Here is a 15577-nt window from a genome sequence, read left to right on the forward strand (position 1 = left end):
CCCAATATTTAGTTGTTTTTAAATAGAAGCAAAAAATTAGAGAAACCGATCAGTGAAAGTTTGAGCGACTACCAATTAAAAATTAAAAAGTTATGAATCTTTAAAAGTGCGATAAATCAAACACAAATTGGCACCTCTGTGATGTATCTTTTGAGCTTTCCTCCCATTTGCTCCATACTAGAAATCTTCTAAAATGTTCCCTTAAGAAAATAATCATACATTCACCCTAAATGTTATTATTGCAAATGTTTTATACAACCTCTGTATGAAACAAGTCAATTCCATCATCAAGAAGTACGAAAATGACAGTTTATGAAATTTTCTGTACAGAGTAAATTGGAGAGGAGCTCGCAAGAAACGTCAGTGTTGCTAATTTGTATTTCACTGATGACAACGTCAAAAATTCAGAACTTTCCTATTTTTAATTTGATATTGCTTAAACTTTCACTTATTTATTTCTGCTTTTATTAAAACCAAGTTAAAATTGAGTGGACTTACTATGTAAGAAATGTGAAATACTCTTCTTCCTACCACATAACATAAATATAGATAATGTCTATATGTAATAATCAACACAAATCAAGGAAAAGGAGAATAATATTTTTTTTTTTCAATTTTATTGAAAACTCGTTTCCACCTTCCACAGACGGATTGTGCTAAAATTGTTTTGCACAAGATACAAACATAGACTCACAAAGTACCGTAAGTACCGTATATATGAAAACGTATTAGACGTTAGACAATTAGGAGAAAAAAAATAAAGGCAAGAAAAGATAAATCACCAAATTTAAGTTGCTTTGAAATTGAATAAAAAAAGGATTTCCTTTCATAGGATGAGAAGCAAGGTTTTGGTATTCTTTTAGACTATTGAACCTGCCTTCAAGATTAGCTCCAAGATATATTGCAAGTAATTTTGAACTCTCATTGTTTATATCATGCCTTGCTCTCGTGTTAATAAATAAATATCAAAATCATGCATTTTCCACAACCAAATAAATGTTGACTTTGCTTTTCTCACCATTTGTAATTTGTAAAAACAAAAACTGATGACAAAAATACATTGAACATGGGATCTACAAAATTGAAAAAAAGAGAACTACTCCTGATTGGTAGTAGAATGAATAATTTCATAAACTCTCATGTACATATAAAATTTGCAAAATAGATTGGAATCAAATAATCTTTCACCTTTAAATAATTTTTTAACAAGGTGTTAAAACAAACTAAATGATGTATATTTGATAAACTACAAGAATGAACATTCTGCTTTAGTCTATTGATAATTACATCCAGTAATAATTTGGTTTTAGATTGTTGTTGTGATGTGCAATGCTAAGACATGTGTACATGAAACAATAACTGGGTGTTTTGATGCTTAAGGTGCTCATAGTTATTTCAAACCATGTTAAATCCTTGCTTTAACAGACTTCCTCCAATGAGTGATAAAGAGTTCTGATGATTTCCACACTCTCCTTTTCGTAGTCCCACATTATGTCTTTCAAGGGAGAAAAGCATTTTGAAGTCCAGATATACATAGATAAGTTGATTCTCCCTGGGACACCTCTAATCTGTATCTACAATGGTGTCTAAATTGCTTTCCTCTCATCAGAGTTCATCATGGTTTTCAATCTGTGGTAATAAAAAGATATATAAAATAGCAAAATGTCAGTAGGTATGCGATAAATGTGAAATTCAAAGATTGGCAACATATATTCAAGAAATATCTCGGTATTTTCTCTTTTCTTCAGTTTTGAGATGCTGACAACTGATCAATGCTCACAATCAGTAGCCAACCTATAGGTATATTGGAACTTAATAATGAAGATCAAAGGAAACTAGTTGTGTTGGTTCATGAACTGGTTTGGCGCTTAGCTAAAGGTCAAGGGGCTCTACAAAGTCAACCACAACCGATTTTATTACTATCAACCACATCAAATGCATTCAGATTGTTAAATTTCTTTTCTTTTTGTTAAATAATCTTGGAACCGATTTGGTTCTACTTAAGTAGCACCTTCCAAAAGGCCATCATTTTAAAAAATAACAGAGTGATGGGAGTAGAGATACATCTGTTTTGGTGACCTGACAATTGCTCCAGCAACACTCTCTCCAAGCTTTAAAGACGCATAGGAGTGGACTCTCATGGGGAATTCAACACCATTACAATTGAGTCTCCAGTTAGGTTACAATTTAGGGCTTGGTCCTAATGTCTGGTCCAAGGTTGAAGTTAGGAAATTGGTTAGTGTAGGAAAAGCAATTGTTGCTGGAGCATATGTCAAGAACTGTGTGTTATATGACATGCTACTTACATCATCTTCTACTAATTCTTCTACGCTATCATCATATTCTTCATCATCAGATAATTCTTCCTCCTCTTCATCTTCCTCCTCCTCTTCCTCTACTTCTTCTTCGTCTTCATATTCTGGTTCTTCTTCCACCTAATGAGAAACAAGTGACAAATACGTTCATGATTACATCTCACATTTTTGTTCTTAATTCAATAAATGGGGCCAGTCACCACGAAATGAGTCCAGTGTCGCATTAGGCTCAATCGTAGTAATAGCGATGTATAGTGTGTATGTACTGAAAATTGACCCACCTACCACATTTAGGATTTTTCCAAAAATCGACTTATTAATGTCTTGTAGTTTATGTCCCCAGAGCTTAGGTCACGAAAATATCTCCTAACATTTTTTGGCAAATAATATAGGCTATGTAATCTGAAATTATCACGAAAATGATGCATTTTTAAAACTGGGTAATCCCATTGTTTATAAAGTCCAATTAGGTTTTTGTTCATATTTCTGGATATAATTTATCAATTTTAATGTGTGACCCCTTAATTTAAAGCTTACTTAATGTAGATTCATATAATACTTAAAAACAGGAATAAAATTTTTGACCAACTGGACTCATTTCGTGGTGACAGGCCCCAAATACCAATTTCACACTTATATATTTAGATATTCATTTCATAGTACTATCTAGTTTGGTCAACTGGGCTTATTAAAATGTTCCAAATCCTACAAATCAAATTGAATGAAATCAGAATAATTTTGTATACATCACCCAAGCATATCTCCCTAAATAAAAATAAAAATCATGAACTGTCACAATTAGTTCTTTTTTTTTTTAATTCTAAATTTGGCATATTCTTCCAGATTTAATGAAAACTTCATAACATCGTCTCTTCTCATTCTTTGATATATAGCAGTTGCATTTCTTGGCTCATTAATACCAGGGCCGTCTTACAAAGAGTTGCAATTGATCCAAATCAATCTTACGTCCTCCAATCAATCGCAAGTTTGCAGTCTCCTATCTCTTATGTACATAGTTGCGATTTGTAAGACAGGGCCCTGTGAGTACAATTTTTTTTCATTCTACAAAAAAATACCTGAAGGACCGAATCCAGACACCATCTGTAAGACTGTCCGAGTAATTCAGCTTCTTTAGATTGCAATTTAACTACAAAATATACGCCCAGCAAAAAGATATGAAATTCCACTCCTTGACTTGACCCTTGACTTACCTTCTCATTAGGGTCAAGGTTCATACTGATCTTGAGCATCCTCTCTATCCTACCAGCGAAGGCAGCAGAGTCGGGGAGGGCGAAACCAGAACGCAGGGTAGCCGTCTCAAACATGACGACGGCAAGGTCCTTGGCCGTCTCATCGTCAGCATCCGCTTCAACCTTCTCTAAGAGTGTCTTGATGAGGGGATGTCTGGGGTTCACCTCCAGGGTCTTCTTCTGGGAGGCGTAGTACCTAGATAAAAAGATAATTCCAGAGTAGAGATTAGTTTCCATGAATAGAACCTGTCACTTGATCTACAGGAACTGGACTACATACACTATCTCAGATATCTTAGGCATTTACATCTTCAAGTACATAGAATGCATTTCTTCAAAGTGTGATCTCTATACTGCCATACACTGCCAATACGTGAATAAATCAACATCTTCAAGTACACATAGGCTTGTCTAAGCTATTATTATCTATAGTTTTATATTTATCATAATGGATTTCACTTCTGCAGAATCAATGCAGGACATTTGGAGTGATATGGTTGTGGATAACATTTCTCTCCACTGGCTTTCACAAGTTTTATGTAGCCTGAAGTCTTTGTTTGATACAAAATTGATATAGTTTTAACCATTATTCACTGCACAGCAATCTCACCTCTCCCATTAATTATATCTAATTTTCTAAAACTTTCCCAAACTGGTATCTTTTATTTTTTCTATTTTCACCTGACTCGTTTGGAAGATTAGATCGACCCTTCAAATACATAACTTTATAACCCTGCTCAATAAAACTAACTGCAGCGTTGACAGGGTTAACCAAATGCTAAACTCACTCTGTGTTAGGATTATTAGCCTGTGCGTATGCCTGAGCCTTCATGATACGTTCCATGTTTCCTGACCATCCGTACTGACTAGCAACCAAGGCACAGGGTGAGTCACTCAGACGGTTGGACAGCTTAGCATCCTTGATCTAAAAGGTCATCATGAAAGTAAAGAGTAGAAATTAAATTGATGTAATAAACATGTTTTTTTTACATTTTCATAAATATATGACACACAAAGGGTGTCAGAGGAAGAACTAAGGCAATTAAACTATGGGACATACTAAATTTACTATGAAGGATGCCATTTTCAGTACTTACTTCTTTTTTAGAGATGTAAATTTTATATCTGTAAAAGATGTGGCTTTTCCACTTAAGCCTATTGACATTTATCTATTAAATCCAGCTCACAATTTCATATTCTAGAATCTCTGAATCTAAATGAAAAAAGACAGAATAACATTCTGATGACTTTATTTCAGTTTTCAGTGATCAACCAGCACCGTACAAACGGCAAATCAAGAATTATCTTTTAAATAAATGCAATATTAAGTCATGTTATGTAAGGAGGTGAAGCCGACCAAAACTTTGGATACCTACCTCATCTCCCAGCGCTGCGTCCTTGAGCCACTTGAGAAGGGGTTCAAACTTGGCCTCCAGCTCCTCCTTCCTCTCCTTGGCAGCCTCGGAGTCCTCCCCATCAATCTTCAGTCCTTCCTTGGCAACGTTCTGGAACTTCTTGCCTTCAAACTCAGGCAGGGATTGGATGCAGTACTCATCTACGGGCTCGGTCAGGAAGATTACCTCGTAGCCCTTCTTCAAGAGTCGCTCAACAAACGGTGAAGATTCAACCTGGTGGTGGAGTTGATGGACATGGGTTAATGTAACAGATTTGTTGATTGTACCCCTCATAAAATCACATTGCAACGTAACCCTCACACCCTATACTTCCCAGAGCAACTGTCGCTGGAGAAAAATGCAAGATCACCAATTTTTTAACATATTAATGTTAAATCACAAAATCATATGACATAGAACTGGTACATTGAGAGTGAAAAAAGATCAATATGTTTCACGTCACTAGACTTCTCACCAGGTCTTAACTGGTCCAAACTCTAGGTCCAAATCGGGTAAAATATTGCCCTGCAGCATTATCCCAGAGGGTAGTTTTATAAGACTCAAGTAATTTTGCAGGTTGAGAGAATGCATTAACTTATTCATTACCCTTCTTTGTACCAATTCAGGTTCAAATCATCTGGTTATTCTTACCTCTTTCCTGCTGGTTCCAGCAACAAAGTAGATGACCTCCTGCTTCTCCTTCATACGCTCCAGATAATCCTGAAGACTGGTCTGTTCCGTCTCAGAGTTTGAGGAGAAGAACCTGACCAGCTTGGCCAGACGGGATCTGTTGCTGTGGTCTTCAATGATCCCCAGCTTGACGTTGACTCCGTACTCCTTGTAGAACTTCTCCATGTATTCTTCGGGGTCCATCTTCTTCAGCATGTCAAGAGTCTGAGCAGGGAACGAGGAAAAAAATAAATTATCATCAACGTAAACTAGTCAGGAATTGCAAGATTGATCCTCTGAGGAACATAACTGCCTGCTTTTTGGATTAGTGTAAATGGTGAAAGCTCTCAAGAAATAAAATCATCTGTCTGCACAAAGTACCACCTCTTGGCATTGGAAATTTAGAGTGTGCTGTTAATACTACTGTTCCTTTCTTCTTTTGGCAAAGTGTATCACTTGGAAAACACACAGACATGTAACTTCATCATAAGTCAATTTTACTACAAAGCCCACAATCCAAAAAAAAATGCAATTATGAGAAAGCAAACTTGACGTTTACAATTTGGGGGCATTTACAGATTTACAGTAAAAGAGATTCACATCTATTTTTCACTATCAATTGACTGGATTTTTTCATCACGTTTTCATTAAAAATGATTAAGTATGAACATCAAAGTATACAACGAAATTCAATGTTCATAGGAGATGATATCAATGAGGGTATGTATATTACCTTCCTGACAAGTTTCTTCTTGATGACCTTGAGTAGTTTGTGTTGCTGGAGAGTCTCACGTGACACATTGAGTGGCAGATCATCGGAGTCAACCACACCCTTGACAAAGCTGAGATACTTGGGCATCATGTCTTCAAAGTCATGGGTGATGAATACACGTCGTACATAAAGCTGTGGACGAAAGAAAAGGAACGTCTTAAAAACTATTGCAATAGGCTACATTAACATCTCAACAGGAAAGTTATATATATATACCAATCGTATGAGTAGAAATGTTATTACAGGGAACGGTAAGAGTGCTAGAAAACAGTCTAGATATTGGTATGCATTTCTTAGTCTTGATTTCCACTAGAACTATTTCAGACATCTAATGCAACATTACAAAATAATTTGTGACTTCTGAAAAGTACCTTGAATTTTTATGATGTCATGTTTTGGGCTCTTTATTTATAGAATGTTTTTCTTCTTCAAATGATCTAAAACCAAAAACATTTTCCTTTCAAATTTGATTTGGTTTCATTCACATTTAAAAAAAGTTGAGACTACATTTTTAATTTTTCATTGTTTCTATTTCTTTATTTTTTAACCTTACACTCAAACAATATTTCCTGGATGGCAAAAAGGGCAGAGGTATAATCATAACATATATCACGAAAGTTATCGTTTGGTATCTATCTTACGACAGACAGGGCCTAACAAACTGACCTTGATGTTGTCAAACTTCTTGCCGTAGTCCTGGAACATCTGGTTTGGTGCCTTGCTGGGGATGAAGAGGATTGACCTGAAGGTGACCTCTCCCTCAGCTGAGAAATGAGTCTTAGCCATGGGTGCATCGGTCTCCTTGGTGAAAGATTTATAGAACTCTTCGTATTCTTCATCTGTGATATCCCGAGGCCTGTACGAAAACACATAACACAAGTGTTAGATTTACAGTTACTAAGATTGATGAGGTAATTTTTTTGTAAGACATGTATGTATGTATTGTGAAATTGGGAACAAAAGCCACTTCGGGGTCAACAGATGATTGTTGACACCAGGGGAGTGTTTCACAAAGACTAAGATTGACTTTAAGTTTGACTTAACTATGGCAGGCCATTCATGCCTCTTCATTCCTTTAACCATTTCTGGCATTGGTTTCTCAAGGGACGTATAAACCGTGGTCACAGATCTAAAGGATTTACATTGAGAGACCAAAAGTGAGAGCAACCAGTGGCATGAATGGCCTGTCATAATTAAGTCCAACTGAAAGTCAATCTTAGTCTTTGTGAAACACCCCCCTGGTCACACAGACAGTCCCTGTAATGAGAGACCCAAATAGGCTGATTAAACTTGTTTAATCCTGATGGAGCAGATCAGCCTTCTACCATAATGTGACTCTCCATTACTTATTTTGTGAATGTTATTTGTGCATGGAATTGAACACCATTTGATGAAAAATCACCAGGGATGAAAAAAGATGTGTTTTCTTGACTTTGAATTACTTCCATTTCAGAAGTCTTCCAATAAGAACATGCAAGACATAAATCTACATTTGTCTCTCCTCAGAAGAGAACAGGCCCTACAGAAACCTAGCTAAGCTTTGCTCGAGAGTGGAAGGATTACATAGTTGTGCACTATTTGAAGCCTTAGGATGCATCGTACAAATGATATCTTTTGATATCTGATGAAATAGTTCAATACTTTTTCCTCTCAAACACATGAAAACAGTTTATTTTTGTGGTGAAGCTATTTCTATAAGCTGTCAAATCATGCTTCACAGATGCTAAAAGGCACATATCGAAGGTTCAGTGACACAAAGACGTAACTCCATATTTTGCCAAAATGAGTATTTGATATCAAAATGATCAAAAAAATGTGGGGTTTCCAGGAAACACAAAGACTTAACTCCACCAAACACCCCATTGAAGTCAATGTCTAGTGAAACATAGACTTAACTCCTTAAGGCCCAAGTGCTCAGTGACACATAAACCACTTTTTTTTCAAAATGGAGTTACGTCTTTGTGTCACTGACCCCTCAATATATTTGACTTACGCTCTGGTCCAGATGGGTTTGTTCTCATTCATCAATCTCCAGTCCCATGTAGTCTTCTCCACCTTCTTAGTCTTGGGTTTCTCTTCCTCATCTGTCTCCTCCTCAACCTCAACATCTGATCAAACAATCAACAGGGATGCCAGTTAGAATTGATCAAAGGGCCTGAAAATTACCTATATGGAATGAGCTATTTTGTACACAAAAAAGCCTAAACTATGGTCTGAAAATTGGCATCCCTGAATCAATAAACATGTCTTCATTTTATAATGTAGATTCAACAAGACAACATAGTGCATGTTGGAATAGTAACTGTATAATACTTGAAAGATTAAATGTGAGTTCTGAACAGTTTCTTAATACTTGGTGAGAGACATTAGAATCTGCCAGAATTTTGTGCAAGATCTTTTTTTTAATACACATCTAAAATGAGTCAAGATGGACCCATAAGCAAGCTTCAGACTATTTTGACTTCATTCTGTAAATTTGGTTGAAGAGTAATTGGAAAAGTATATTTCATTGTTGAGTTGAGCCATGATAACCTTGAAACGGCAACTAATTCTGGTTTATTCAGTGACAAATTCTGGTTTACTGCCAAATTTCATACCATATGAGCTAGAATATTATAATAATAATTACAGTGCTTATATAGCGCCTAACACTTACTTTGTCAGAAGTCTCTAAGTGCTCTACAATAATGCAGCATAATTACCCTGGCTTTAGCAGTGCAGCTGTTATGAAGGCAAGTCTGAAGTATTTTGTCCCATACATAACAGACTCTATCAAAGAAGTTCGCTTTCATAGTTTTGTTTAGTTGATAGCCCTGTAAAAGCTTATATCAGACCAGATGTCGCAGGAAAAAGATACTTTTAATGCTAATTGTGGTCATTATAGCATGATATATGGGACACATAATGACTTTCCCCAAGAGCTGGGGGGTGTTTCACGAAGATCCTAAGTCGAATTTAAATTAAATTTAAAACTTATGGAGAGCCGTTTGTAGCCATAAAATAAAATATATTCAATAGCAAAAAAAAGTATTTTTGACTTTTTATAAATTCAACATCAAGAACATGAAATCTCCTTAATAATAGAAAATAAGAATGATTGGAATCAACATTTTATGCCTTTTCAAATAACTTTTACAAAATATTTTCATAGATGCTAATGGCTTTCCATAATTGCTAAGTCCAACTTAGAGATAAGTTCAACTTAGGATCTTTGTAAAACACCCCCCTGATGTCGCAGGAAAATGAAACTTTCAATGCTAATTGTGGTCATTATAGCATGATACTTTCACCCAAGAGCAGATTGCTTGAGAGATTGTTAGACTGACTTACCCTCATCTTCAGTCTTATCCTCCTCCGCTTCAGCTGCTTCATCTTCCTCAATAGGTTCTTCAACTGACTCGGTCTGGTGGTATTAAAAACATTGATGGAATAACATCAACTTATTAGCTCATTAATTCATTACGTCTTTAAATTCTTCTATCACATCTTTTATGTCGAAACAGAACATATAAAATAAACATTCAAAATGTAGAGCAAAGATTCCACCATTGATGTCAAAAGCAACACTGATCTGAAAAATAAAAATAATTCCCATAAAATATATTACTTTATGAAGAAAAAAAATTCAGATTTGAATGCAATTACCAATATCAATCAAACTTTTCATAATCTGATCAATTTGACAGGCTTAATATACTATGTGACCCCACCCCCTCCCCCCCCCCCCCTCCCCCCTCCCCCCCCCCCCAAAAAAAGGGAAAAAGAAGACTGCAAGAAATGTTCCTTCAGACAAAATTATGAAACAAAATCTTTTAATACAACATTGTACAATGTACATTTCACATCTACATGGGCATTCAAGATTCCTGAATGATGTCATCCCTCTCTCTCTCTCTCTCTCTCTCTCTCTCTCTCTCTCTCTCTCTCTCTCTCTCTCTCTCTCTCTCTCTCTCACCTTGCTACCCCACAGATAAATGGGGAAGTTGATGAACTGACTGTACTTCTTGACAAGGTTCTCAATGGTATCTGCTTCCAAGAAATCATAGGCTTCCTCCTTCAGCAAAAGACTGGAGGAAAAATAAACATATATATATATCAATAATGAACATTGCAAGGCATCGATTAAGACTGTTTGATCCCCAAAATGTATATATGATTCGGACAAAACACAGAAGGAATTGGATTTATTTCAAGAATTTACCAACTATAAACCCAGCAAGAATGTGTTGTCTCCAAAGCAACAAATGTTTCAAATGAGCAGAAGAAAGATTTATATTAAAGTAATAGTAAGTATGAAATAAAAATTCATAAAAAATTTATTTTCTTGATCTAATATCACAAAATGCAACATCACAAGTACAACTCCTTTGGAGAAAAAAATAGATTGTTATATAACAATGTGCCTAACCCATAATTCAATGCTTCTATAATGACTTTTAGTAACATTTCAACAGAATTTGCAAATCTTGATTGATACAAGGAAATCATCAAGGTAAAGCATCAAGATAAACATTCCAAATCACAGACAAATCCTACAGCCGTCCATTATGTGTTAAATGACTGAGCCCAAGGTACCTACCTGATAGTAGTTCCACGTTTGAGAGTGTCTCCACGAGGGTCCTTATTGATAGAGAATTCAGCCGAGTCAGATTCCCAGATGTACTGCTCATCATCGTTGTGTTTAGATGTGACGATAACACGCTCAGCAACCAAGAATGAAGAGTAGAAACCAACACCAAACTGACCAATCAGATCGGTAGCTTCAGATGAATCCATGTCCTATGAAGAAAACAAATATCTAATTGTCATTTACAATGTTTCCACAAACAAATACAATGCACAACTTTAAGGTTGATTACTGGCAAGATTAATGAAAAGGAATGAAATCAATCAGAAATTTCATATAATAAATCTGTAGATCTATTGTATAGGTTATAACAATTCAATACTACCACACCTACAAAATAATACCTTTAAACTTTGATATCTTCCAGATAATTTTAACAAATTCATTCTTTACTTGGATTAAATGAATAAAAGGTTTGGGTTATTTGCAGGGTTCTTTTCTACATCTTAACAAATGTTGAGGTCCCTCATAATATATTTAACAGATTCAAAGAACAGAACTTACGGAAAGTTTCTCAAAGAATTCACTGGTTCCAGATTTGGCGATGGTTCCAAGGTTGTTGATGAGGTCATTCTTGGTCATACCCACACCGGTATCGGTTATATGAAGCATGTGATTATCTTTATCAGCCTGATGATGAAATAAAACAAGATTAACTACTTTACAGTAAACTACAAGTATAACTCTAGAGCAAACTAAATAGATCATCATTGGTATAATAAATAAATAATCATTATAAAAACTCCACTATTATTATTATTAAATAGAGCATATTTATCATCTTAAGACTCTACATTTTGCTAAAAAAATGCTCTAATAATTTATACATGTGTGTTGTAGCTTCAATAAATAACTTAATTTTTGTAAAGACTATAAATAAAACAGATGTGATCAAAGAAAGAGCAAAAAAAAAAAATTCACTAGAAAAAAGCCTATATAACATCATTGAAAAAATCTTCAATCTAAAATTCTGCATCGCATCCAATAAGGTAATCCGATGTCAATGTATTTCAATCTCAGCTCCTAAATCAAATATGGATTATGGACAGAGATTGCCTGCAATGCATACATTGTGATTCCCAGGCTAGGTCTTATACTGCAGGCTGGGGAAATATACAGAAGATACAACATAAAAACAAGTTTGTATTTCTGAAAATAATGAATGTAAGAATACGATGTGAGTAGAACGTATAGCACTTTATTGCGCTTACAGACTTCGGTGGTAAGCACTCTATAAGCACCACTTTTATTATTATTACCATCATTATTATCGTACCTTAATCTTGATAGATAGTTCTTCTGTGGCATCCAAGGCTGCTTTATCTGTCAACGATGTCAATCTGATCTTATCCAGAGCATCAGAAGCATTGGAGATCAACTCACGCAAGAAGATCTGCAAAGAATATAAGAAGAGTAGAGGTGTTGTGGTCGAGTGGATACGTCGCCGGACTGTCGATCACAAGGTCCGCGGTTCGAGTCCCGCCGCCGCACTAATGTTCTTTGGCAAGACATTGATCTACATTTGCCACACTCTACCCAGGTGAAGTAAATGGATACCTGGTAGGAATTTATTCCTTGAAATGCTAGAGCGCCGTATGGCAGCCGTGCTAAAGCCAGGGTAATAATCGGGAGCGCCAGGAGGGTCAAATCTGACTGATTATTATTATTTTAAATAACTTATTTAGTTATTTTTTTATGCAATTATTTTAAAGTAAAGAGTAGATGAAGCTATGTTAGTTACTCGTCAGAATTGAAAATCTTTAGAACAGTTATTATTCATAATGTATAACAAGCTACAACCAAAATTTTAACTACTAATATTGGCTTCTTATACTATGCTCATATCAAACAAACTGTGATGCTCAAATGCTTCAACATTATTATCAGGGTTATTGCTATTTTAGGTGTGAAAGAAAAGAAATTCATAACAGAAAAATGCAGAGACTGAGGGGTCCTGACCTACCTCCTTGTTTCTGTAGAGTGAGTTGATGATGAGTTTCATCATACGGTTGACCTCAGCCTGGAATACATGTTTTTCAGCTGAATCTCGTAACTCTTTCATTTGAGAAACATTTAATCCATCCAGTTTGATCGCTTCCTCCTCCCTAAAAAACACAGCAATATAATGCATGTAAATCATTCCCTGGAAACCACTTTAAATACAAAATACAAACTGTAATGTCATTGGTTTCACATTACATTTCATTTCATTTTGACTCTTAAAAGAAGAAAACATGTAACAATAACAAAATGAAGGATCAGACACAATCTCTTTAATTTACAAGCAGAATACAAAGCCTAACATTTACATAGATTTTTATAGTTGCCTTTAGGTAACAAGTTTCCTTTAAATCTAACCTTACAGCCGAGCCCATAGTAGGGATTTACAAGCCCTCAAAAAATTTATCTCAAAATTCATTAGTGTGCAAACTTTCAGATCAAAAGACTGGTTTTCTCTCTATGAGTGAAAATTGAAGCCCTAATTTTGTACGCAACAAATGGGGTGAATGAATTACTGCCAGTGGCAAAAGTCAAATTAACAAGAAAGATAACTAATTTTTTTTGGTCAATAAAGAATATTTAAGCCCCATTACAAGTTTTGAGATTTTCACTGTGCAAATACCTGCAACGCCCTTTTAATAAAGTAAAAAGTAAATTTGTAAAAGTGACAATGGTAGTGTTTATCTTTCTATTCAGTGCTCAAACCATTTGCCTCAGATATAAACAATCGCAAGTTGTGGTATCTTCAATATATTAATCATCTGTTAGTTACAGTAGCAACAGGAAGGCTTCAAGGAAGTGCATGTTTACCTTGCGACAACTTCATCATCAGTCTTTGATCCATCACGACTCTTTCCAATGTCGTCTTCAACAATTGCCTCTCCCTCATCTTCATCTGCTGCTGATGCACATGCTGTAAGAAAAAAGGGAAAAACAATACAATAGGCAAAGCAATATCTTCAGATTTCTGATGAAACATGACTGGCAAGTTATCCAGTTAATAAAAGTAGAAGAATCCAAGCAGCTCCTTTGATTTACACATGTACTCCATAAAGCATCCCATCTGATTTATTCAAGGACATACTGAGTAATTTCATCTTGGATTCAGAAATATGTGTTTACATTTTTGTTTATCTGAACAAGTCTGAATTTCATTTCAAAATACAAGATTGTTATAAAATTTCCGTCACTGAGGCAGCACTGCACCCTCTGAAACAAAGACTTTAGTAGACCTGGTTTAGTTTTTAGTTTTACTCGACTTTAATAGCCTAGACCTACAACAGAATGTCTGGAAACCCTGACGTTAAATTCATTTCTCTTCAAGTCTTTTCATAATTTTATCAAACCTCAATCCTCATTCTTGACTTTATCTCTTGAGATTGACGTTAGTCGTTTACTTACCTGCTTACAATTTACAGAAATGACCGTTAGGCGTTTAAAATAAAATTGCAATGACATGCAAAACTAGTAGAAGTCTCGAAAGAGCAGTAGGGTCTAATTTAACTGGCACAAGATTAATCAAGTGAACCAAAGTTCAAATTTTAATTTTTGTACCACTTGCATTTTCCCTTGGCCTTGTCTTCTGACTATAGACTAGTTTTGGCTTATCATATATATTAAAAAGCATTCTGCATTCTACACATCCATTTATGCATTAAGAAAACGGATTTGTATTTAGATTACCGTCCTCAATACATTTCATTTGTTCTAGTTTTAGCTCTGAGCCTGAGGAAGTTGATAAAAACCGAGAGCGGGGCGAATCATAACACTACACAAAATCGAGGATACGGGACTGTACGACTAAAAAATGTCACTTTGCTGAAACATTTCGCCCCAAATTTGCCGCATAAACACAATCTTGTTGCTTACCTGCAAACAGCAGAACACCTACGATGGCTAAAAGCCAAAATTTGTTGACCATTTTGACTGCTCCTCAGACGTAACTGAAAGAAATGTAATATAATGATGAGCAGCTACACCTATCTAGACCTAGATCTACTGCCTTTCTTTCGCAGCTGAACGCTTACGTGTATTTCTGTCACATTTACTACACACACACGTGTAAGCTGGCCAATCATTGAACACCACGCCAAAAGATTGTGATGACGTCGACCAATGACAGAGGTCCAAATCAGCTTATAACCACTTCGTGGACCAATGTGATTGGTGCTGAAGTTCACATCATCTATACTTTAAAAGGGGCGTGGCAACTCGTTAAATTCTACCTGTTGTCAAATTAATAGGTGAAGATTAAATTAATTAATTAGATATATAGGGGGTCTAAGTCTACTAGCAATTGAATAGGCCAAACAAAGGGCTGTGTAAGAGTAAATGATATATAGAGACAAAGAATGTATAGAGCTAGGTATGTGAGATGTGCCATCCCCTAACTATTCCCCACTGATAATAATTATGTTTTGTTAAAGCTTATCTGTATGAGGGATTAGACCACCCTGCAAGTTCACTGGACAGGTGGTTATCTCATCAACTCAGCTCTCGATTAAAATAAGAAAAAGAGGATCATTGGGGACCAATAGTCACCGATTAGG

At 35.6% G+C, this 15577-nt stretch overlaps 1 protein-coding gene across 1 annotated transcript; it reads right to left on the bottom strand.

Annotated features, from left to right (window-relative positions):
* Positions 1-1569: 1569 nt before the first annotated feature.
* On the bottom strand, positions 1570-14958 carry Gp96 (heat shock protein gp96). Its single transcript, NM_214643.2, is given in 19 exon segments — positions 1570-1629; positions 2307-2435; positions 3527-3761; positions 4354-4490; positions 4942-5193; positions 5611-5712; positions 5714-5778; positions 5781-5853; positions 6362-6532; positions 7067-7256; positions 8394-8508; positions 9731-9803; positions 10356-10467; positions 10980-11179; positions 11532-11657; positions 12304-12420; positions 12991-13132; positions 13839-13941; positions 14898-14958. Coding segments are annotated over 19 exon segments (2418 nt in total). The 5' UTR covers positions 14950-14958; the 3' UTR covers positions 1570-1605.
* Between the last annotated feature and the right edge of the window lie 619 nt (positions 14959-15577).

This window comes from Strongylocentrotus purpuratus, unplaced genomic scaffold, assembly GCF_000002235.5.
Source record: "Strongylocentrotus purpuratus isolate Spur 01 unplaced genomic scaffold, Spur_5.0 spur5_contig_829, whole genome shotgun sequence".
Lineage (NCBI taxonomy): Eukaryota > Metazoa > Echinodermata > Echinoidea > Camarodonta > Strongylocentrotidae > Strongylocentrotus > Strongylocentrotus purpuratus.